General features: G+C 37.8%; 1 protein-coding gene across 1 annotated transcript in view; it reads left to right on the top strand.

Moving 5' to 3' along the window:
* Positions 1-22,614, top strand: part of LOC124799118 (protein PFC0760c-like) — a 195,077-nt gene that overhangs the window by 148,749 nt on the left and 23,714 nt on the right. The window contains exons 9-10 of the mRNA XM_047262656.1: positions 7,677-7,850; positions 16,739-17,002. Of these exons, the coding sequence (XP_047118612.1) occupies positions 7,677-7,850; positions 16,739-17,002 (438 nt within the window). The remainder of the gene's footprint in view (positions 1-7,676; positions 7,851-16,738; positions 17,003-22,614) is intronic.

Here is a 22,614-nt window from a genome sequence, read left to right as displayed (position 1 = left end):
TTGTATCATCAGCAAACAAAACAAACAGTGAACTTAGCTTTTTGCTCACGATGTTTTGGCAGTAATCTCTGTCTTTCATATTACCCTATCTTTCACCTTTAAGCTCTCAGGCTTTCGAACTTCATCTGGCACACCCCCAACGATCAGTCTTCCCTTCCTGGGGTTTTGTGCGACTTTGGCCTCTGCTTGTTGAGTAGACTTTTTGTGTATCCAATTTCATTATAAATGTTATATATGGGAACCTTAAGCAAAAGTTTAGTGAACTTGTTATGTCAAGTGTAGAATACTATGAATAGAAGAACATTTTATACAGAAAACTGTTATATTCACAAGTATATAATTTGACTTACCAATATGTATTTTGACTAGGTCTCCATGACATAATTTTTATACTTAGTAAAATGTGACCTGTCACTGTCCTCCATATAGACAATATCATTAACCTGGTGTAACAAATAACAGGTTGCATCCACCAGACGATACATTTCTATTGATCTCCAGTGCAATCTCGATTATCCTGTGCCTACTGCTCTTGTAATAAAAATGTCATTGGGTCAAGATGGGAACAAGTAGGATCAGTAATGCAGCACCTCATATTCAACAATGTGTGCTGAACAGTGTGCTCTGAAACACTTGTGCCTACATGAGGATTGTACTTTGTATTCCTATTCCTATTTTACAGAACAGGCAAGCCTCCAACTTCCAATAAACACCATGTCACTTATTCATGGTTTTACCATCCTTCAACTACTTCCCAAGACACACATGAAGTTGCAGGCAACAGCCTATCAGCTTTGTAGTTTCTGAGATGTTAATTCCCATTTTATGAGTGATTCCAATGTTCCCTGTTTCGGAGTTGTTGATGTCAAGGGAATTTCTGCAGTCCGTATTGGTCCTAAACTGATTCCTTATTCATCTCTGCTCTGCTTATGTGCTCTCCTGGCTATATCATGAGCCTGCAGCACCACCAGGCAATATTCAGCCTCAGCCCAACAGGCAGTTATTATAACATTCTGCCTCATTACTGTATGTGATTAGTTTAATTTCATTGACTTGTTTATGTCAATGTTTGAAAGTGTATAATTGCAAGTTGAACATAACACTTTGTTGTGGTATAATAATGTGTATTGTGCATATTATAGCTGACATATCATGTTCTGTTCACAATCTCCCTTAAAAGTCTCCCGTAGACTATAGCAGAAAAAGTATTTTCTGATAGTGGTAAGTCATTGGTAGGTGAGTTGGTACTGTCAACGGGAAGCAGGGACTAGGGACTAGGAGATTTCAGAGTACTACAACAAATCTTCCTAACAGTGAGGTGCTGTAGCCAACAGAAACGTAAGTCAGTTCCATGTGGAAGAGTATGCATGTAAATCATTGAAGGGTTCAAAGGTTTAGGGAATAGTGTGCACAAGCTGCTGCAGTTGCTGATTGGTGTTGGAAAGATGACTGTCAACTGGGCTCCATAGTCATTCTTTTCATTTCAGAGAATGTCAGAGTTTGTGGGGGAGAAACACCTATCTCAACAAATTTCATTGAAGTTTCCATTATGCAATGTGGCCAACTGATTCTAAGTTGAATGTAATAATTCACCCAGAGAATTTGATATTGGAGTGTATTGTGATCCTATAATTATCCCAATGAAATTCGTAACATTTGGTGGTTCTCATCAGCTTTGCACATTGCACATCAAGTTTATTCACACAGTTTGTGGTCTGTATTCTTCAGAGCAGCATTTTGAGCTTTCTGATGTGGGAGTTAAATTAATACACAGTCATCTCCTGTCTTGTCCGCATTTGTACATAGCTGTTGACACACATTTGAAATTCAAAAGATTTACTCCATAATTTATTATCTTGTTTTTTGGTGGATCCTTTTTTGCTTGTACATAATCACTGTAACTGAAGTATGTATTTGGTGAAATAAATTTTATATTGCTGGTCCTTTATGATATGGGTGAAGTGGTTCATAATTGTGTAATCAATTTGTGGATTGCAGATAATGAGGGTGGTTGTGATGTTAATAATGCTGTGCTAGCAAAGAAACTAGTAGAGGACTGCAAGACACTGAAAAAATTCCAGATAGCATGCAAAAAGTTTAGGAAAACTTGAATCCTGGTTCCATAAAACGGGCTAAAACTGAATGTCACAAAGACCCAGATAATGCAGTTTGTCTCTAAGTAATCAGCAATAGGCCCTGTAAAAACTGCTCGTAATAGTCAATAGATGACAGAAGAAAGCTGTGTCAAATCCTTGGGCCTAAACCTTGACAAAAGTCTTGACAAATAAATTAAATGCCCTGGCTTTTGCAATGTTTATTTTACCTGGTCCCACCGATATGGACACAGGAAAGACCATCTGTCGTAGTTTTTTCGAATCAGTTATTCATTAGGGGATAATTTTCTGGGGAAATTCTACAAACAGCACAAGGCTATTAATTTTTCAGAAGAAAATCATTAGAAACATGTGTTGCCCATAAAAACAAGTCTTGTTGTTCCAATTATTTAAGGAATTAAAAATACTAACTATTCCTTGATTGTACATTTTTGTAATTTTTTGTGCAATAACAAACAGTTACAGAGCATAATTTATTGATAGCTAACACTTGGTTTAAGAATCATGAAAGAAGGCTGTATACGTGGAAGAGACGTGAAGAAACCGGAAAGTTTCAGATTGATTATGTAATCGTAAGACAGGGACTTTGGAGCCAGATATTAAATTGTAAGTCATTTCCAGGGACAGATGTGGGCTCTGAACACAATTTATTGGTTATTAACTACAGTTTAAAACTGAAGAATCTGCAAAAAGGCGGGAATTTAAGGAAATGGGACCTGGGTAAACTGAAAGAACCAGAGGTTGTTGAGAGTTTCGCTGATAGCATTAGGTAACAACTTATAAGAACAGGGGAAAGGAATACAGTAGCACAAGAGGTTAGTCATTGTCCTCACACATCCAGCCCATCCGCTGTTCCCATTCCAGCACTACACAGCCCTCATTCCACCATTCCACCCAGTCTTTTTACTTCTCTTCTTTTCAGATAACATCCCTACTCTCCCCCACCCTCCATCTCTCCCCTGCCCTCCATCTATCCTCTAGACTGCCCTCCGTCTAACCTATCGACTGCACATTGCTGACACCCACCAAGTCGCCACTCCCATCATGCACTGGTGCTGCTGCTCACAGTGTGGCTTCAGCTGCGTGAGACTGCACTCGTGTGTGTGTGTGTGTGTGTGTGTGTGTGTGTGTGTGTGTGTGTGATGTCTATTTTGACAAAGGCCTGACTGGCCTAAAGCTTTATTTGTGTCAGCCTTTTTGTTGTGACTATGTACAACTCAGAATATTTGCTATATGGTGAGTAGGAACTTTCCTTTTTGTAATATTGTTACATTCCATCCTGGATTTTCCACTGTTTGATTGTTGCCACGTAAAAGCGATATTCCACTGTAATGATCCACTCCAAGCAGTAAACAGCGCAGTTGCCTGAGATCCTACCTAACCACTCATGTAATTACTAATTATCTTGTAGACGGCTACCTCTTTGTGGATTTATGCTGCTAGCTCATAATCTAGGACAGTTTCTTCCACAGTTCAAAAATATTTTCACAATTCGCTAGCTGTCTATTTTCTATTACTGCTCACTTGGATGTATGATACCACAGTGTGCTCAGTTGCCGCTACATCTTTTGACGTGAACTCCCCCCCCCCCCCCCCCCTCTCCTCTTCCCCATGCAGGCATAGTGGACACAGGCCTTCTTCTCCCTAAGCTGCCACTTTTTTCCTAAAAGGCTCTGTCACCCATCTAATGCTGGAGCTTCCAGCAATGAGCAGCCCCACCCGCAGCGCTTGTTCGGACTGTTCATGAAGAAGAGGCATCATCTTTAAGATATAGAGGGACAGCTGTGTGGCCAATACCTACTTTCAACTTGCAACTTTTTCCCAAATTTGTCATAAATAGATGAAGCTTTGGCTGTTTACATTTTGAACAAATTTATATTGATTACTTGTGAAGGGTATGGCTTAGCAAACAATACTTTCATCTGAATATGCTCGAGATTTCCTGATATTCTGAAGTGTTCGATGAAGTACCAACCTCACTTGAAAAATCATGTAAATTTGACTCACGGTGGTAGTGCAGTGTGGACGGGATACATGAGAAATTATGAAATAGCTGCTACAACAATCTAAGGCTCTGCTTAAAAAATTGATGGATTTGTGAGACACAGGAGGAAATAACATTAAATTACATCAACTTAAAACTTTTTTTGTATTATTTTAACAGGTTCATAATAAAAGTTCTCATAGATGTATGGAAACCTTATACATATTGTACATTTACGCTGCTTTTTAAGTACAGGCAAAAAAACACCATCCGAACAGGTCTTGAGAGTCCAGTGGCACCAACAGGCTGCCGTGTCATCCTCAGCCCTTAGGCATCACTAGATGCAGAAGTAAAGGCAACAACCAAAGGTGAAAATCTTGTCCTTCAAAAACCATTACTTGATTTTGAACTTAGGTCTATATTCTGTTTGTTTATGAGAAACTGTAATGGTTTACCAAGTAAACAAAATAAATCACATTAAACTGACTGCAGCTGTTATCGCAAGAATAAATTGCAGTGGAAAGATCCATTGAGGAGATGGTACCAACAGATGTCACTAGATCACAGGACGAATGAAAGTTGCAGAATTGCACTGAATCATAATTGCAATCATTTTTTTATGTATTAATTGTTGTAGTTACTATGGCCTGTAGTCTAGAAGATACTGCTCTCTGTGCTTCGCTATTGCTCAAGCACAGCACTACAGAGAGGTTGGAAAGGGGGGGGGGGGGGGCATTGACACAAATTTGGCTGAGGACTATAATACAGCAGGGTGGGGAGCGGTGAGCGGGCAGTAAATTTTGTGGTGTTGCTAACCATGTGAATCTATACTGTGTATTTTTTTCTTTTTATGAACATCTACTATGTTTAATCTACAATTTGCCTAAATCTGTGTTTACTCAGAATCAAAATAACTTTAAAATTTCACAAATACTCAACAATAGTATACAATTCTGCAGGAGTCTATATTGTGGCCAGGGGTGTACTTCTGTAGTTCATGCAGTAATGTTGTTGATGATCACCATGAGTTATGATGGAAACAATAGGGAACATGTCTGTTGCTGGTTCTGCACAACCGAGGAGAGAGCAGCAAGCAGGTGATATATTTGGAAACAACAGACTTTGTACCATTCTCACAATAGCATGGAATCAAAATCTGTTATGCGTGTTCTCAGGTCCCTCCATAACCACAACCTCTGAAATCACAATATATTCAGAAAAATTTGCTAAATATTTGTGACAACAAAGATATAGTTTGACAATAGTCCTTTGAGGAGGAAGACAATGATGGTTAAAAATAATTTTCACAGCTGTCCTGTTAGGGTGATGATGATGATTGTTCATATTAATGGTACCACAGATGACAGGCTAAGTAAACAAAAAAGCAGTAAACATAATAATTAATGTAAACAATTTGATTTTGTTTATTTTATTACCCCTTGTTCTATCAAAATGTAGACAAGAATAGATGATCTAAGTATAGAACAGGTGTAATGTTAACTTTCTAAGCAGATACCTTCTGTCAGTATAAGTTTGTAATTTTGATTAGAGAATATGTTACAAAACTTTTTCTCAAGGAGCATCTAAAAAAAAAGGGTGTCATCTTCCTTCTTTAATCCATTTTCATTTACACCACAAGCAGTATAACGCTAACACAAGGAGTTGCTAGGTGCAATCTATGGTGTTAAGTTACATTATTTGCTCTTTTTTTTCCCTACACTGCGAATTATGTGCAAACAATGCAAATGCACAAAAATTTTTGCAAAAGAAAATTTAAGGTGAGTTAGTATACACTCCTCAACATATTTGAATACAAAACAAAAGTCACTTCTTCAAAAAAGCATCTGAGACAAAAAAAGGTCAGCTAAATTCTGTGTATAAATGGAAACTGCAGCTGCAGGTTGCATGCACATTCATCTGCGGGTGTGACTGCACTCTTCCAAAATCACCTGCTGTGATGTAATACCATGTGTTGCGAGTGTTATAGCTATCATATCATGTTCCATTTACCTTTGTCCATTAAAATCATTGCTCATTGCTGTCCATGTCCTTTTTAGAGTTTGCCTCAAGAAAATGAAGATTAAAAGCACAAAGTTAACTTCAGTAAAACAGTAACTTTTGTACTGGATTTTTTTCCTCTCTTTAACATATCATCATTTTTTGACCACTTAACTCCAGTTCTTAAAGTGATGGTACTTTACCTTTAGCATAATAGATCCCAAAATTAATAGAGAATTAATGAAGTTAATTTAAAGTTATTTGTTTACTCTTCTGAAAAACATTTTACCAGAAAAAATACAGCTTGCAGAAGGAGCTTTTTGCTGTTGATATGCAGCTGAAAATCACTCTGAATATTGTCAAATGATTGGGAATGAGTGTGTTTGTAAACTACCCAGAGTCACATACCAGAAGTACCTAAGGTTCCTCAAGTATTATTCTCTTCAATGGAAACTGACCTCTCTCCACGTGATACACAAGCTGCCACTGCTCATTGCCTTCACCATTGGTTATGAGACATGTATTTGGGTAAGTGACTGTTTCTGGGTAATAGCCTGATGGTGGTATTAGTACCAAAACCTGCAGACAAAATTAAATTGTAACTGCAGACTAAGGCAATTAGTGTTGTCTGTCATTGTTTAGTCACAGTTAGGTCAGGTAGTATTGTGCAAGGAAAGCTGGGTCCAGAGGGCTGCACAGAATCATCCTATCAATGAGGTGCTGTCCACCATTGAAAATGAAACTGGGCCAATGTGTCACATTGTTGGGAAGAGTACGTGTGTCCTATTTCATAGAGGAGCATGCACAAAAGAGTAGGAGGTCTGTGAATCATCGTCAGTTCAGATTTTGAGGGAGTATCATGCAGAAGTTGCAGTTTGTGGTGTAGACTGGAAAAATGCATACTGTCTAGCCATGTACGTCATTCTTGGATCTTTCCAAAGACTAACAGAGCATATGGGGAAGCAGATCTAACTTGCATAATTTAATTGAACTTCACAAACTGCAGCATTTTGCCAAAATGGTTGTAGCTCTGTAGTTCTGAGCTGAGTAAAAGCTTTCACCCAGAGACTTTGAAGGTCAGTGAGTATTGTAGTCCTATCATTTATCCAAAGGAATTGGTAACATTTGGTGGTCCTCATCATATTTAGACTTGTCTCATTAAGTATGTTCACACAGTCTATGGTCTGTTCCCTTTTAAACAGCATTTTGAAGTTATTGACTTGGAATTGTAATTAATACATGCTGCCCTACCCTGGCTGTGCCACATTCCTGCACAGGGGATAACACATTTTTTAAATTCAAGTGGGTTATTAGTGTGCAGGCAAGAGAGTTGTGCCATAAAAATTATGTCTGTGCCTTTGTGACAGTATGTAAGTGACTATATAACATAATTTTGTTTTCCTAACTGGAAGTGTGTGTGTAAGTGTGTGTGTGTGTGTGTGTGTGTGTGTGTGTCAGATAGTCCAGAATTTATTTGTTATCTTATTTTTATGGCTCCTTTTTTGCCAATGTATAATCACTGAAAATGTCATCAATGTTTTATCAAATTTAATATTGCTGTAGTTTTTTATTCTTTTAAGATGTGGATGAAGTGGTGCAGCAACTCAGGCATAGAACTGCAAATGATGGAGATGATGATGACATAAATAATGCTGAGCCAGCAGAGAAACAGTTAGAGGAAAACCCATCACATTACTCAGAAGATAACAAGTCATGTTCCAGAGAGAGCAAATTTACAAATCTCCAGGAAACAGGTGAGTGTGTACAAATAAGATATCAGTATGAAATATTGTTGTTAGGAACCTAAGCCAATATTTTACTGCACTTGTTGACTGAGCATAGAATACTGTGAACAGAAGGACATATTACTCAGAAAATTGTTATGTTCGCAAGGAGACACTTCAGCTGATGAACATTTACCTTCAGGAGGCTTCAGCGATATTATTTTTCCACAAGCAAACACATGCCCTAATGTCACATGTGCTGTCGTGAACAACTTCAATAGAGAGGTTTTCAGATTCAGATGCTTTATTGGTCATTCAGCATTATTACATGCAATATACTTTGTCAGTTCACTTAACCTATTAATTTTACAAAATATTTTTTTTTCATATTTAAGTTGATATTGGGCATTTCTAAAAATTCTTCTAATGAGTAGAATGGATTAGTTAAGAAGAAGTAAGGTACTTTATCTTTAAATAATTTGTCAGACTTGATTGACACATTCTTAGACAATTTGTTATATATTTTAATGGCCATATACTTATGACTATTGTTAGTTTTAGCTAATCTATTTTGTGGCAACAGCAGAGAAGTACAGGTTCTTGTATAGTAGTCATGCCTATGATTTGTTACACTTAAATTAGGTAGTTCAGCAAATATGTAGTTAATGCTGTCAAGAATATATAAATTAATAACTTAAAATTCTACATTTAATGAACAATGGTTTACATGTCCTATTATCTACCTCAGCCATTACTCTGATTGCTTTCTTCTGGATCACCATAATTTCATTTATTTTTCTGCTGTTTCCCCAGAGTATTAATCTATACCTTAAATCAGATTGAAAAAAGGCAAAGTATGCTGTCCTTGTGTACTCAAATGTCACACAACACTTCAGTCTCTTCAACAAATATATAACTCTTGACAACCTAACCACTATGTGATGAACATGATAGTTCTTAGACTGTTGTCAAGTATGATACCTAAAAACTTTGCCTTTTGTTTTTCAATTTTTGTAGTCTTTGATAAACTGAACCGCATATTGTGGGTCTTAAACTGTGATGTTGCATTTTCTTTTGCCAATTTCATACAACTTACAAGGTTATCAAATACATGGTTTACAGATAGAAAAGTTGTATCATATGCATACATATATGTCTTTACATCTATATTTCCTGGTAAGTCATTAATGTGTACAAGGCAGAGAAGTGGTCCCAATTTAGATCCTTGCGGCACTCCATGTTGAACCTCCAGTGTGTTTGACAGATGACTTTCTGAACTCACCACCTGTTTCGTTTTATTGAGGCATGATTTGATGAGTTTTAAACTTTTATCACATATTCCATAGTGCTCAAGTTTAGAGAGCAAAAGTGAGTGATCAACACAGTCAAAGACTTTGCTCAGATCACATAAGGTTACCTGCGTGTGAGCAGGGTCCTCGAATGCTGCTAAAATGTCTTTGACTAAGAACTCTATGGCATGTATAGCTGACCTTCCTTTTCTGTAATCAAACTGTGATGCACTTAACATATCATTTAGTTCTAAGTACTCATACATCTGCTGATATATTATGCCTTCAAAGACTTTTCCTGGTACTGGAATTAGTGAAATTGGTCTGTAGTTTGCAGGATCTAATTTGATACCCTTCTTAAAGACTGAAGTCAGCTTGGATAGTTTGAGAGGATCAGGAAAAACCCCTTCTATGAGACACAGGTTTATAGAGTATGTTAATGGTGCTGCAATGTAATGTATGATTTCTTTCAATAGATAGTTTGACATATCAAAAATATCTGTACTGTATGAACTTTTCATTTCTTTGATTATTTTAAGAACTTCATGTTGGCATACCTGTTTAAAGTGTTTCAATGATAATCTGGCCCTTTTATGATTTAGGTTTGTACTCTTAAGATAATCTATATATGTTACTTTGGGTTTACTCATCAACTTTTTGATATCATCAGCACAGCTTACAAAGTATTTGTTGAATGTATCTGCTGGTATTAGGAATATCTTGTCACATTTTCTGACTTCACCTTTAACATTATTAATTACCGACCAAGCTGTTTTGCATTGATTTTTGCTATTTTTTGTAAGATTTGTGTTGTATATTTGTTTCGCCAATTGTAACTCTTTCTTATACAGTTTCTTAGTGGTTTTTTCAAGATCCTTAATTTCATTAGAATTATTTACTTTGACAAGGCGCTTCAACAGCAGTAGCTTATTTTTTAGATTCTCCAGTTCTTTGAGGTACCACAATTTACCCTTTCTTGTTTTATGATATTTCTTTTGAACAAGAAAGGCTTTTAAAGTACATATTAAGTAATTGTGGAATGTTTCGTAAACTGTTTGGGCACTGGAATCACAAAAAAAAGTGTGTGAAATCTTATGGCACTTAACTGCTAAGGTCATCAGTCCCTAAGCTTACACACTACTTAACCTAAATTACCCTAAGGACAAACACACACACCCTTGCCCGAGGGAGGACTCGAACCTCCACCATGATCAGCCACACAGTCTATGACTACAGCGCCTTAGACCGCTCAGCTAATCCCGTGCAGCACTGGAATCACATTTTTGAAATAATTTGTCCCAGTTAGTTATGCTCAGGTGGTGTGTTAGTTTTTTGAGATTGTGTTTTGTTAATATTAAGGAATTAGATTTTGTTCACTTTTGTGCAGCGTTGCTCTCATCCCCTTTTATAAAATGTCTTAATCTACTGTTAACATGGAGTGTTCTGAGAAAACAAATTCCTTTACCTTGGTGGAGTACATATCATGAGCACATTGACAAAAAGCATTATCCAAGCACACTTTTAGTCTTGTTGGTTCTGAATTTACGTGATGGAAGTTGTGCTGCCTTAGCATATTCAGTAACTTATTTACACTGGGTTTGTTACATGTTATATCAAAGCTTGAATTAAAGTCTCCCCCAATTACAGTTATGTATTGTTTCCACTTTGTTATGTAGCAGAGTACACTGCCTAAATTATCTAAAAAAGTTTTATCTTCTGAGTCATGGGAATGGTAGATACATACTATGATAAGTTTCATTATATCACATATGATCCCGGTAATTTCAAAGTCTTTCTCTACACATGCCCAACTAAGATCTAGTGCTCTACACTATTGACTGTTGACCTCAGTAGTAAATTCTTCAGATTTCATACTGTGGCGAAATATGGTTATAGAATGGAGGGCTCTGTTTATTTGACTGACACAGTTGAGTTGATATTCCTTTTTACAAATTTGGTGGAAACTGTAGCACGTGTGTGGAGCTTCTGGCACCACTTCTTCCTAGCAACAAGGGAGTAACTGCACCATAGGAGGCCTACATCTACATCAATACTCTGCATATATTTGTATTTATTTATCATCCAGAAGATCACAAATGTGATATAGGATTTGTCATTAGAATGTTTACATGTAACACACGATAACATTGCATAGCATAATAGACAAGCAAAGCAGATTAGATATGCACAGTACACAAATAAAGGACAAAACATAGTACACAAAAAATGCATACTCATAACAAACATACATAAAGCATTAACTGCACCTTATATACAAGATGTATTGGGGCATTTAGCAGAATTTATTGTATGTACTTCATAGTTTTAAAATAAATTTAAATTTATTTAAATTATTAAAAGCAAATAAAGATTTCAATTTATTGTCTGAGAAGCATTCATCCATCTGGTAATTTTTTACTTCATGCTCCAATTTCTGGTTTTTGATACATAGGGAATGTGGAGGTCTTACAATGCCTTGTATTATGATTTTGGTAGCTACACTTGATTTGAAGGTGACAGTGGATTTTGCTGATCATTTTCAGGCATTTTAAAATAAATATAGTTAGTATTGTTATTATCTTTAGCTGTTTAAATAAGGGTCTACAGTGTGTTTGCAGTGTGCTGTGAATCATTATATGAATAGCTCTTTTCTGTAAAATAAAAATTTCTTTTGATCTTAACTTGGTTTTGTGCCAAAAACTTATGCCGTAGCTTGCAACTGGCTGGAATTAACCAAAATACATGGCTCTAATACATTCTGGGTTATGTACCTAGTTTCTGAGTAAGATACACACCATGTTCATTCCAGTTTAAGTGTTGGTCAGTCTGCTTTCCCAGAAACTTTCGATTTCACACCCGTTGATTCCTCCCTCATTTCAACATCCTGCTTCCACGAAGGCTCATAAGAAACAAAGTTCCTCTCGTTCTCCACCATGGCATGTCTCATGTACAGTGCCACCCAGCAGTAACTGGCCTCAGCTGTCTTCCATGTCACTGAGACTCACTGCTGGTGACTGATCAACTGGCCAATCACTGGCTGCAGGAGCTGCCCCTGAACAACCTATGGGTCAGGATCTTCTGCCTTTGGCTGAATGCTGTTCCACACCGTTGGCCGCTGGCTGTCAGCGATCGTTGAGTTGATGGAAACTGTGGTGAGATCCTTCCCTTTACTGTGGAATAGGAGCCAATTGGGATGAATTGTTGATCCTCACACCATCCTACTCCCTGGTCAACTTCTCTCTTCAGGAAACAAAGCTACATCCCCACTATCGCTTTGTTTTTCCCTCTTTTCCAATCTGTCTGGTTTGATCTCCCCTCTGTTGATGGCACTCCTGCACCCGGGGGACTTATGATTCTTCTCCATGATACTGTCCATTATCACCCAATCCCCTTAAACAGTTCCTTCCAAGCTGTCGCTGTCCATCTTTACCTTTCTGGGTACACCTTCTCTCTTCATACCATATACATTCCATCGTCCACACCAGTGGCAAGAGCCGATCTCCTTCATCTCCTTGATCAACCTCCACCCGCCTAGTTGCTGGTTGGGGACTTCAGTGCCCCCTACCTGCTATGGGGGTCTCTGCGTCCTTGTCCGCAAGGCTCTCTATTGATTGACCTCTTCCACCAAGCGGATATTGTTTGCCTCAACAATGGGGAACCTACATTTTTGTCTGCCTCCACATCCAACTTGTCTCATTTTGACCTTGTACTGTTCAACTAGCTTGGCACTTTGAATGGTTTGCTCTTGCTGATACACACTTGAGTGACCATTTTTCATGTGTCCTTCGATTACCACCACAACTGCCATCTATGTGCCCAAGATGCTGGAAGTTTTCCCAAGCCGATTGGACACTTTTATCCTTTCCAGCGACATTCGGGACCGTCAATTTCCTAGCATCCATGATCAGGTCACTCTTGTTACAGAAGTTATTCTTACAACTGCAGAATGTTCAATACCTCATACCTCCCCTTTGCCCCAGTGTCCCTAAGTTCCTTAGTGGAACGAGGTGTGCCGTGATGCGATACGTGAGCAGAGACGTGCTCTTCGTGTTTTCTGCCACCATCCTACATTGGCCGACTGCATCCTCTATAAGCAGTTATGTGCGCGATGCTGTCACATCATCCGCAATAGCAAGAAGGCAAGCTGGGACTTCTTTACCATCTTCTTTAACACCTTCACTCCCTTATCTGTAGTTTGGAGTTGAATTCGATGGTTATCTGGCAAGTGTAGTTTCTCCCTGATCTCTGGGCTCACTGTCGCACTTGATGCCTTAGTGGACCCAATTGCAATTTCTAACTCATTAGGTCAACACTTTGCTGAGATTTTGAGCTCTTCAAATTACCTGCCAGCCTTTCTCCGGAAGAAATGAGCAGCGGAAGTGCAACCTCATGTTTTCTCCTCTGAAAATAGTGAAAGTCATAATACTGCTTTCTCTGTGCGAGAACTCCAACATGCACTCTCTTCCTCTTGCTCTTCTGCCCCAGGACTGTATGGCATCCACATACAAATGTTGCTGCATTTATCATACCGTAATCTGCGTTACCTCCTTTGCCTTTATAATTGAATTTGGACCAACAGTACCTTTCCCAAAAGAAGGCAGGAAGCTATTGCCATTCCTGTTCCGAAACCTGGAAAGGATAAACATCTTCCCTCTAACTATCACCCCATATCTCTCACGAGTAGTGTATGTAACGTTCTGGAGCATATGGTGAATTGCCATTTAGGCTGGTGGGTGGAGTCCTGAAATCTTTTAACACCTGCCCAGTGCAGTTTCCGAAAGCACCATTCTGCAGTTGACCAAGAAGGTTGCTCTTTCCACTTACATCATGAACAATTTTCTCAGGAAACGCCAAATGGGAGCAATATTTTTTGATCTGTAGAGAGCATACAATACCTGTTGGAGGACAGGCATGCTCTGCACACTGGTCTCTTGGGGCTTTCGAGGTCGGCTACCCCATTTTCTTCATGAATTTATGACAGAGCGCACATTTAAGGTGCGGGTGAACACTACTCTTTCCCGTACTTTCTCCCAAGAAAACGGAGTGCCCCAGGGCTCTGTGCTAAGTGTTGTACTGTTTGCCATTGCCTTAAATCCAATTATGGATTGTCTCCTTCCTGTTGTCTCAGGCTCCCTCTTTGTTGATGATTTTGCAATCTACTACAGCTCTCAATGGACCAGCCTTCTTGAACGACATCTTCAAGGGTGTCTCGATCGCCTCCACTCATGGAACATTGAAACCGGCTTCCGCTTTTCTCCCAGTAAGACCGTCTGTGTAAATTTTTGGCATTGTAGGGAGTTTCCTCTGCTTTCCCTACATCAAAGCCCTGTTGACCTTCCATTTGCAGACATCGCCAAATTCTTGGGTCTTATGTTTGACAGACAACTGTGCTGGGCTTCCCACATTTCATATCTTTCGGCTTGCTGTCTTCAATCACTCAACACACTCTGTTTTCTGAGTGGTACCTCCTGGGGAGTGAACCAAGTGGTCCTTCTCCGCCTGTATCGCCCCTTAGTGCACTTGAAATTGGACTATGGAAGCGTAGTTTTTTGGATTTCGTTTAGCGTCTGGAGCCTTTTATATCGGCCCCGTGGAAAGCCTTTATGCTGAGACTGCTGAACCTCCGCTGTCCAGTAAGCAAGTTGTCCATCTGAGTCAATGTGCTTTTCAGCTGTCTTCCATGCCTGCCTCCCCCCCCCCCCCCCCCCCCCCTTTCGGATTTAGGGTAGGCAGGCCACCCAAGGACATGAATCTAGACATAAAAGTAACTTTGACATAGAATTTGCAATACTGTGCATGATTCAAAGTTGTTTTAAACACACAGGGATGAAATTATATAAGAAACTACCACCAGCAGTGAGAGAGTTACCCAATCATGTTGCCGAGAAACTCTTCATAAACTGTGAATTGATCAGTATGTTTATAATGTTAAGGATTTCAAATGTACATAGTAAATTCTAAATTTCTCTTCATTACCATGTGTTATTCAAACCCTTTATTAACTAGGGAAAAAAATAAGATAAGAAAGACATAAAACCTCATTTCTGTGTATTTCTCGAACTGTTAAAGTGTAAGCAAAAAAACCTAAGTGTTGTATAATATAGACTGTGTATAGTTAAACATGTTTATTAGTACCAGGTGCGGCGTGTGGGATTAGCCAAGTGGTCTAAGGTGCTGCAGTCATGGACTGTGCGGCTGATCCCGGCAGAGGTTCGAGTCCTCCCTTGGGCATGGGTGTGTGTATTTGTCCTTAGGATAATTTAGGTTAAGTAGTATGTAAGCTTAGGGACTGATGACCTTAGCAGTAAGTCCCATAAGATTTCACACACATTTTTTTGAGTACCAGGTGCATCATATCAGTTTGACATATAACAATGATAATAATCAGTTATAATGTGATTGGATAGATTTTTTTAAAAAAATCCTACTCACCAAGTGGTGGCAGGAGATCACACACATAAAAGAAGGCTACACTTATGCAAGCCAGTGGCTCCTTCTTCCAGCAGAAGAGGTGAAGTGGAAGGAAGAGGGGTGAAGTAAATGGACTGGAGAAGTTTAGGAAAAGGGGTAGATTTTGGGAAAGTCATCCCGAACTGTGGGTCAAGAGAGGCTTACTGGATGGGATGAAAAAGAAAGACAGATTCTATTTATAAGATGAAAAACTATTAAATGTGATGTAAAACCAAAAAATTGTAAAATCTTCAATGTGCTTTTCAACATGTGTTGACTAAGGACAAAATAAATAAATAAAAATCAAGCTGTTGTAATGCAGTTTGCTTTAGGAAACTCAACAACATGTCTAAAACTTCGTTCAGCTATTAGTAACAATAAATAACAGTAGCACAACCAATAGGTCAACACATTTTCAGTGCTTGTAAAAGAAATTTGAAATGCACTATTGTGTTTGAGACTGTCTTCTTGTATTTATGTCTCCTGGGTCATAGTCAGCTTTTGACTATCTACTCGTAGTGGCATTAGCTGTGTAAATATTCAGAGGTCATGGAAGGATGTAATTGTGACAGTCTGGGATCAGACAGACTATGCCACTACACAATAGGTGTGTTACATTGTGTTTCTTTCTCATACAGACATTGACTATTACAAAATAAAACATTTGACGGTTCAAACATGAAGGGTTTATTTTTAGGTAGCATTCTCAGTAGAAGTGCTGTGTTAATAAATACAAGTTTTCCTTACATTTAAATTTATACTGTTCCCTGATATTAATAAGGTGTAGAATGTGTATAATTTAATTTAAAGAATTTACTGACATCTTGGCAAACTGATCATTTACAGATAAGAGTCATACAGATATTGAAGTCTTGCTGGATCAGTCATGGACCTTTTCTGTTTGTGGTTAGTGATACTTGTGCTAGCTTCCCGGCAATTGAGGCCGGTTAAGACTTCTGCATTTCTCATATGCTCTAATTGACATATAACTTGTGTTTCTGATGCATTACACTAGACGGTCCACCAATGCATAATTAATTTGTATAAGGAAAGAAATTTTAGTACAATCCTTTTCACTTCAATTGTGTGAACTCATCCTAGGATACTTCAGGGAGTGCTCTGAAGTAACAGCAATCTCATTTCTATATTGTAAAAGTTTTTATACTCTTATGGTTTCAGATGCAGAAAGTAGAAACAACTGCTCTTATAATGTTTTGGGGAATAGTGAAGTATCAGCCGAACATGATGCTCATGTTGAAGATGAGACTGCAGTAAGGAACTTTAAAAGTCTCAGAGATATGGATATGGATAATGGACTTAATGTTGAAAACATTTTGTCTTGTCTGAAAAGTTTACAGTGTCCTTTTGTTTGGAAGCCTGATAAAGAAGTAGAGATGCATCCAAGAGGCGAAATTCCAATTAATTTAGCTCAACATTTAACAGGTAGGTTAAATATAACAGTGATCATAAAATCCATTTACAGGGCAGTGTTCTTTAACTTGTAACTGTATGACTGTATGTGAAAAATTAAAATTGTGTTCGTTTCATTATCCCCTTTCTTCAGCAGAACTATAACTTGAGCACATTCCAGCCAATCATGATACATAGCAGTGGTAAATGACTTCTTACACAAGTAACTTTGAATAATAGTGTTTTTGTTATTGTGATCTTTAGTCCAAATACTGATTTGACGTGGCTCTTCACACAACTCTGTTCTGTGTAAACCTCTTCATTTTTGAATAACTGCTGCAGCCTACGTCCATTTGAACGTGCTCACTGTAGTTGACTCTTGATCTGCCTCAACAGTTTTATTGCCCACACTTCTCTTCTGTAAATCTGTTGTCTCTGTTTTTTGTATTTGAACATGCTAATCTCCAAAAGTACTAGACATATTTTCATTTCACAAGTAACTTGAACATTGCTTGGGTTACAGTAAAGGGTTAGCTCATCAAAAGCAGATCACAGAAAAGTGATATTGTGATTTAAAGTTTTACTAAAATTTTCTTTCTGTCTGTCCATCTGTCTGTCAGAACATGCTAATCTCCAAAACTACTACGTAGCTGGATTTTTATGGGGTTTTCATGGTAACTTAAAGAAAAGCTAGGGACACTGTGTAGGCTATAGTTCATCAAAAATGTATAATAGAAAAAGAAGATATTTGTACATATTATAAAAGTTATGTACATATGTTCCACATCTCCTCCAAAATCACTGGATCAATATCAGCCAAACTTGGTGCACATGTTACTTGCTGTCTGGAAAGAATTTCTGTGATAAAAATCCTATTAAAGTGGTAAGGGAGGTGGGAGTGAAAGAGAAGCATAAGCAAAGACGTGTGAATACCCAAATTTTTTTCATCCGGTAATTGAGAACTTGAGTACTTAGTGACTTGCAACAAACATTACACATAATTTGAAATCTTTGTGAAACTTTATCTTGCTGTCAGCCCCATCATAAGGATGAACATAACGATGAAAGGATAAAAGTTTATCACTTACCACATTTTTGCTGTTCATTTTTGCATCAGACATGACACTTTAATTTATTACTTTGTTACTACAAATGTATTCGTGACGCAGTTTTCAGACAGTGTTCACATATACTGCTGACTGTACCTGTGAAATTACTGTATTTACTCGAATCTAAGCCGCACTCGAATCTAAGCCGCACTCGAATCTAAGCCGCACCTGAAAAATGAGACTCGAAATCAAGGAAAAAAAAATTTCCCGAATCTAAGCTGCACCTGAAATTTGAGACTCGAAATTCAAGGGGGAGAGAAAAGTTTTAGGTCGCACCTCCAAATCGAAACAAAGTTCGTCTAATTGTAATATGAGACACAATTTAGGTCGAATGAATGATGATACAGCTACAGTAGTTTGGTTCGAGTCGTAAGCTTAGCAGTTAAGGTTTACCAGGTAGCCATTGCTACGCGTCAGGTGCTCCGTCCGTATTTATACGGATATCCTTCCTTTTTCACGTGCTTCGTCTGATTTGAATTGATTGCTTATTTTTCTTTGATCTGATAAGCGCCATTTTATTTGTTATAGGTGTTAACGTCACCCTAAGCTGAAAATGCATTGAAGTACTGTGTCATGCATTGTTTGTCGCATTCTGATAGTGCGTGTTTATGGCCTGTCGCCGCTCGCGGCATGGGTTGCTTTTGTGCGCGCTACCGCCGCTTACAAATAAAAAATAGAAACATCTCATTAGCGAAACATTTGTTGTTACTTTCACTACTGCTTTCTTTGATAATGATCAACAAGAACCAAATAATAGACTGCGTATGATAGATGATGTTCTGAACGAAATTTTAGCGAAAATTTTTCTCCATTTGAAAATCTTTGCAGGCGCCTCTTTAGTTCATTACATTCTGCACAGAAATTAGAGTCATCTTAGATTTAAAAATCTAGTCAGTTGCCGTGTTTCATTTCTGACTGTATTACTATTAGGCATAAGAATAATACGAATATAAACATGACACGTTATGCATATTCTTCCGCGTTTGCTGTTGTCTCACTCTAGTTTCGTAGTTTATTAGGCAGACAGGATTTAAATGAGATAGTAGCAAACACGAAACAATACATGGCAAAATGTTTATATTTGTATTAATCTTATGGCGAAGAGAATACTGCATGTGATACATAATTCATAAAAGTTCCTTCTCACAGGTAGGAAAAAATTCTGAACGTAGAGTTGGCCATATTGACAAACATCCCAAACAGTCTTGCCAGTCGGATTTTCGTAGTACGTTGAAATGCTGCTACATTCGAAGATCAACAATACAGAATTTGTATTTACTTCGTTGGATAATGTACCAAAATGCAGTGGTCGAAACTCTGGGCGGAGGAAAAAGGCTCGTCTTCCACCTTTATTTTTTTTTTATTTTGTTTATTCACTGACGCAGAGGTTTTGGTGCCAGATCTTTGTGCCTACAAAGCATGCCTGTGTAGCGCTACATATATTCGACGGCAGAAGTTAGTTGTGGCGGCACCCACCAACATTTTTCAGAACTCCCGCTTGCTTTGCACTCGATTCTAAGCCGCAGGCGGTTTTTTGGATTACTAAAACCGGAAAAAAAGTGCGGCTTAGATTCGAGTAAATACGGTATATCATTATTTGACACATTGTTCAGGATGTATGATGTCATAAGCAGTGAGATGTGCAAAAAACTGCACATCACGGATAATGTTTAAATTTATTATTACTAACCTGCAGTACCAATTTCAGAGAAATTTGGTAAGGAGATAGCTTGAGCCTTGAGGAAGAATATAGGCTGCCTTAGAATGTGCAGTACAAGATACTTTTTGATTTGAAGAATATTACATGAATTAGGAGAAAAAATTACTCTTTGAAAAAGCTGTTTGCTCTGTGACTTCTGAACTTTATCATATCTGTGAAAATGCTTTTCTTGGTTGATACATCTTACATGATGTGATTGAAAGTAATGAATACAATGCTTATTCAATCTTCAGTGTGTTTAATCCATACTTCCATGCTATTGTTGGATAATATACACAATGGGGTGTGGCTACAATGCATACTATTTGGTAATTGAGAATGAGAACTCTTTTTTGACTTGCAAGAAACTTCACACATAATTTCAAACCATTCTGAAAATATTTCTCCCTTATAACTTCCACAAAATAATGCAAATAAAAAAGTTTATCACTTACTCTATTTTTCCTACTCTTGGAGTAAAACTGTCACATCAGGCATGACATTTTAATGTATTACTTCTTTACTACTAAATAGTCACGACACATTTTTCAGGCAGTGTTCATATATAGCACTGAATACAAGTACAAAATTATATCATAGTACATCACATAGTTCAGGAGATGTGACGTCATAAATACTGAGATGCATGAAAACCTTCCTGACATATGAATTTATTACTTCTTCTGTACTAACTCTATTTGCAACACGTTTAGCAGACAGTAACCACATATGCCACTGAATGCACGTACAAATTTATATCATTGTGCAGCACAGAGAGACAGGAAGGAGGAGATGGACATGCACGTACAAATTTATATCATTGTGCAGCACAGAGAGACAGGAAGGAGGAGATGGACAGGAAGAGGGGATGGAGGAGGTGGGAAATGGGGAGAAGGAGATGGACAAAGAGGGGGACAAGCAGAGGAGATAGACAGGGAGAGTTGAAGGAGGAGACTGAGTAAATGATTTGAAATAAATACATGCCGGGCACTCAGCTAGCGCTGGATAATTCCATGATTTCTCAGAACATGTCTTATCAACTGATCCATTCTTCTAGTCTAGTTATGCCACAAATTTAATTTTTCTTCAGTTCTATTCAATACGTCATCATTAGTTACATGATCTACCCATCTAATCTTCAGCACCACATTTCAAAAGCTTCTATTCTCTTGTCTGAACTTCTTATCATCCATTTTTCACTTCTGTTACAATGCTATGCTCCGGAAAAGTACTTTCAGGAAAGTCTTCCTAACACTTAAATTTATTTTTGATGTTAACAAACTTACGTTAATCAGTAATGCTTTCCTTGCTATTGCCAGTCTTTATTTTACATCCTCTCTAATTTGGTCATTGTTGGTTATTTTACTGCCCAAGTAGCATAACTTATCTCCTACTTTTAGTGAATGATTACCTAATCTAATTTCTTCATCATCTACATGTACTAAAACAGCATGACTACTGTGCAATTTATACTTAAGTACCTGGCAGAGGGTTCATCAAACCATTTTCACTCTGTTGTATTTACTTTCCACTCTTGAATAGTGCACGGGAAAAACCAATGCTTAAATCTGTCTGTTTAAACTCTGATTTCTCTTATTTTATTACAGTGATCATTCCTCACTTTGGAGGTTAGTGTTGACAAATTTTCACATTTGGAGGAGAAAGTTGGAGACTGAAATTTCATGAAAGATGTCACTTCTGCGAAAAAAGCCCAACTCATGCATCGTGTATGTGATGCTCTCTCCAATATTTCACTATAATATAAAATTAGCTGCCCTAGTTTGAACTTTTTCGATGTCATCCATCAATCCTATCTAGTAAGGATTAATATTGCACTCCAGTACTCTAGCTGAAGACAGACGAGCATAAAGTAGGAATTCTCTTTAGGGTATTTGTTGCACTTTGATATATCAATAAAATGCAGCCTTTAGTTCGCCTTTCACATCACGTTTCCTGTATGATAGTTCCAATTTAAGTTTTTTGTAATTGTTATTCATTGGTATTTAGCTTAATGGACAGCCTTTAAATTTGTGTGATTTATCATGTAACTGAAATTTAACTGATTCCTTTTACTGCCCATTGGATGACCTCACACTTTTAATTATTGACAACCAATTGCCACTTTTCCCATCGTACAGATTTCTTACCTCAATCATTTTGCAATTAAATGAAACTTTTTGGTACCAGAGACCCTTACAAATCTTAATATTTGTGATGCTAGGTAGGGTAGTCTGTGCATTTGTGCAAGGCGACTGTGCAAGGGTGACACAGTTGTTAGTGCTTCTCCCAGAGAGCAGGAGACATCGGTTCAGATTGTGCCATTGGTATAAATTTTCATTTGTCACTTCAATCTGCACATAAAAATGATTTTGCAATTAGTTTTAATCTTCTGATGACTTTAATAGATTGTAAATGACAGCTTCATCTGAAAACAATCTAAGATGATTGCTCAGATTGTCTCCCAAATTTATATAGATTAGAATCAGCAGAGGACCTATATCATTTCTTTGGGAAACACCAGATATCACTTCTGTGTTACTCAATGACTTTTCATCAATTACTGCAAACTGTGAACTTTCTGACAAGAATTCACGAATCCAGTTGCACAACTCAGACGATATTCCATAGGCATGCAATTTGATTAAAAGCTGCTTGTGAGGAATGGTGTCAAAAATCCTTCTGCAATTTGACGTCAGAGAGGAGGGGTTAAATACATTTGGTGATGGCATGTTTGTTGCTGCTGGTAGCAGTCTACCTTATAATTGTAGTAGACATTTCCAGTTACTATGGGTAGAGGCTACACTTGACAACCAGATTGAATTAATACACTGCTTAAA

This window comes from Schistocerca piceifrons, chromosome 5, assembly GCF_021461385.2.
Source record: "Schistocerca piceifrons isolate TAMUIC-IGC-003096 chromosome 5, iqSchPice1.1, whole genome shotgun sequence".
Lineage (NCBI taxonomy): Eukaryota > Metazoa > Arthropoda > Insecta > Orthoptera > Acrididae > Schistocerca > Schistocerca piceifrons.
Note: the sequence above shows the minus strand (reverse complement) of the source record. Positions and strands in the feature narration are given on the sequence as shown.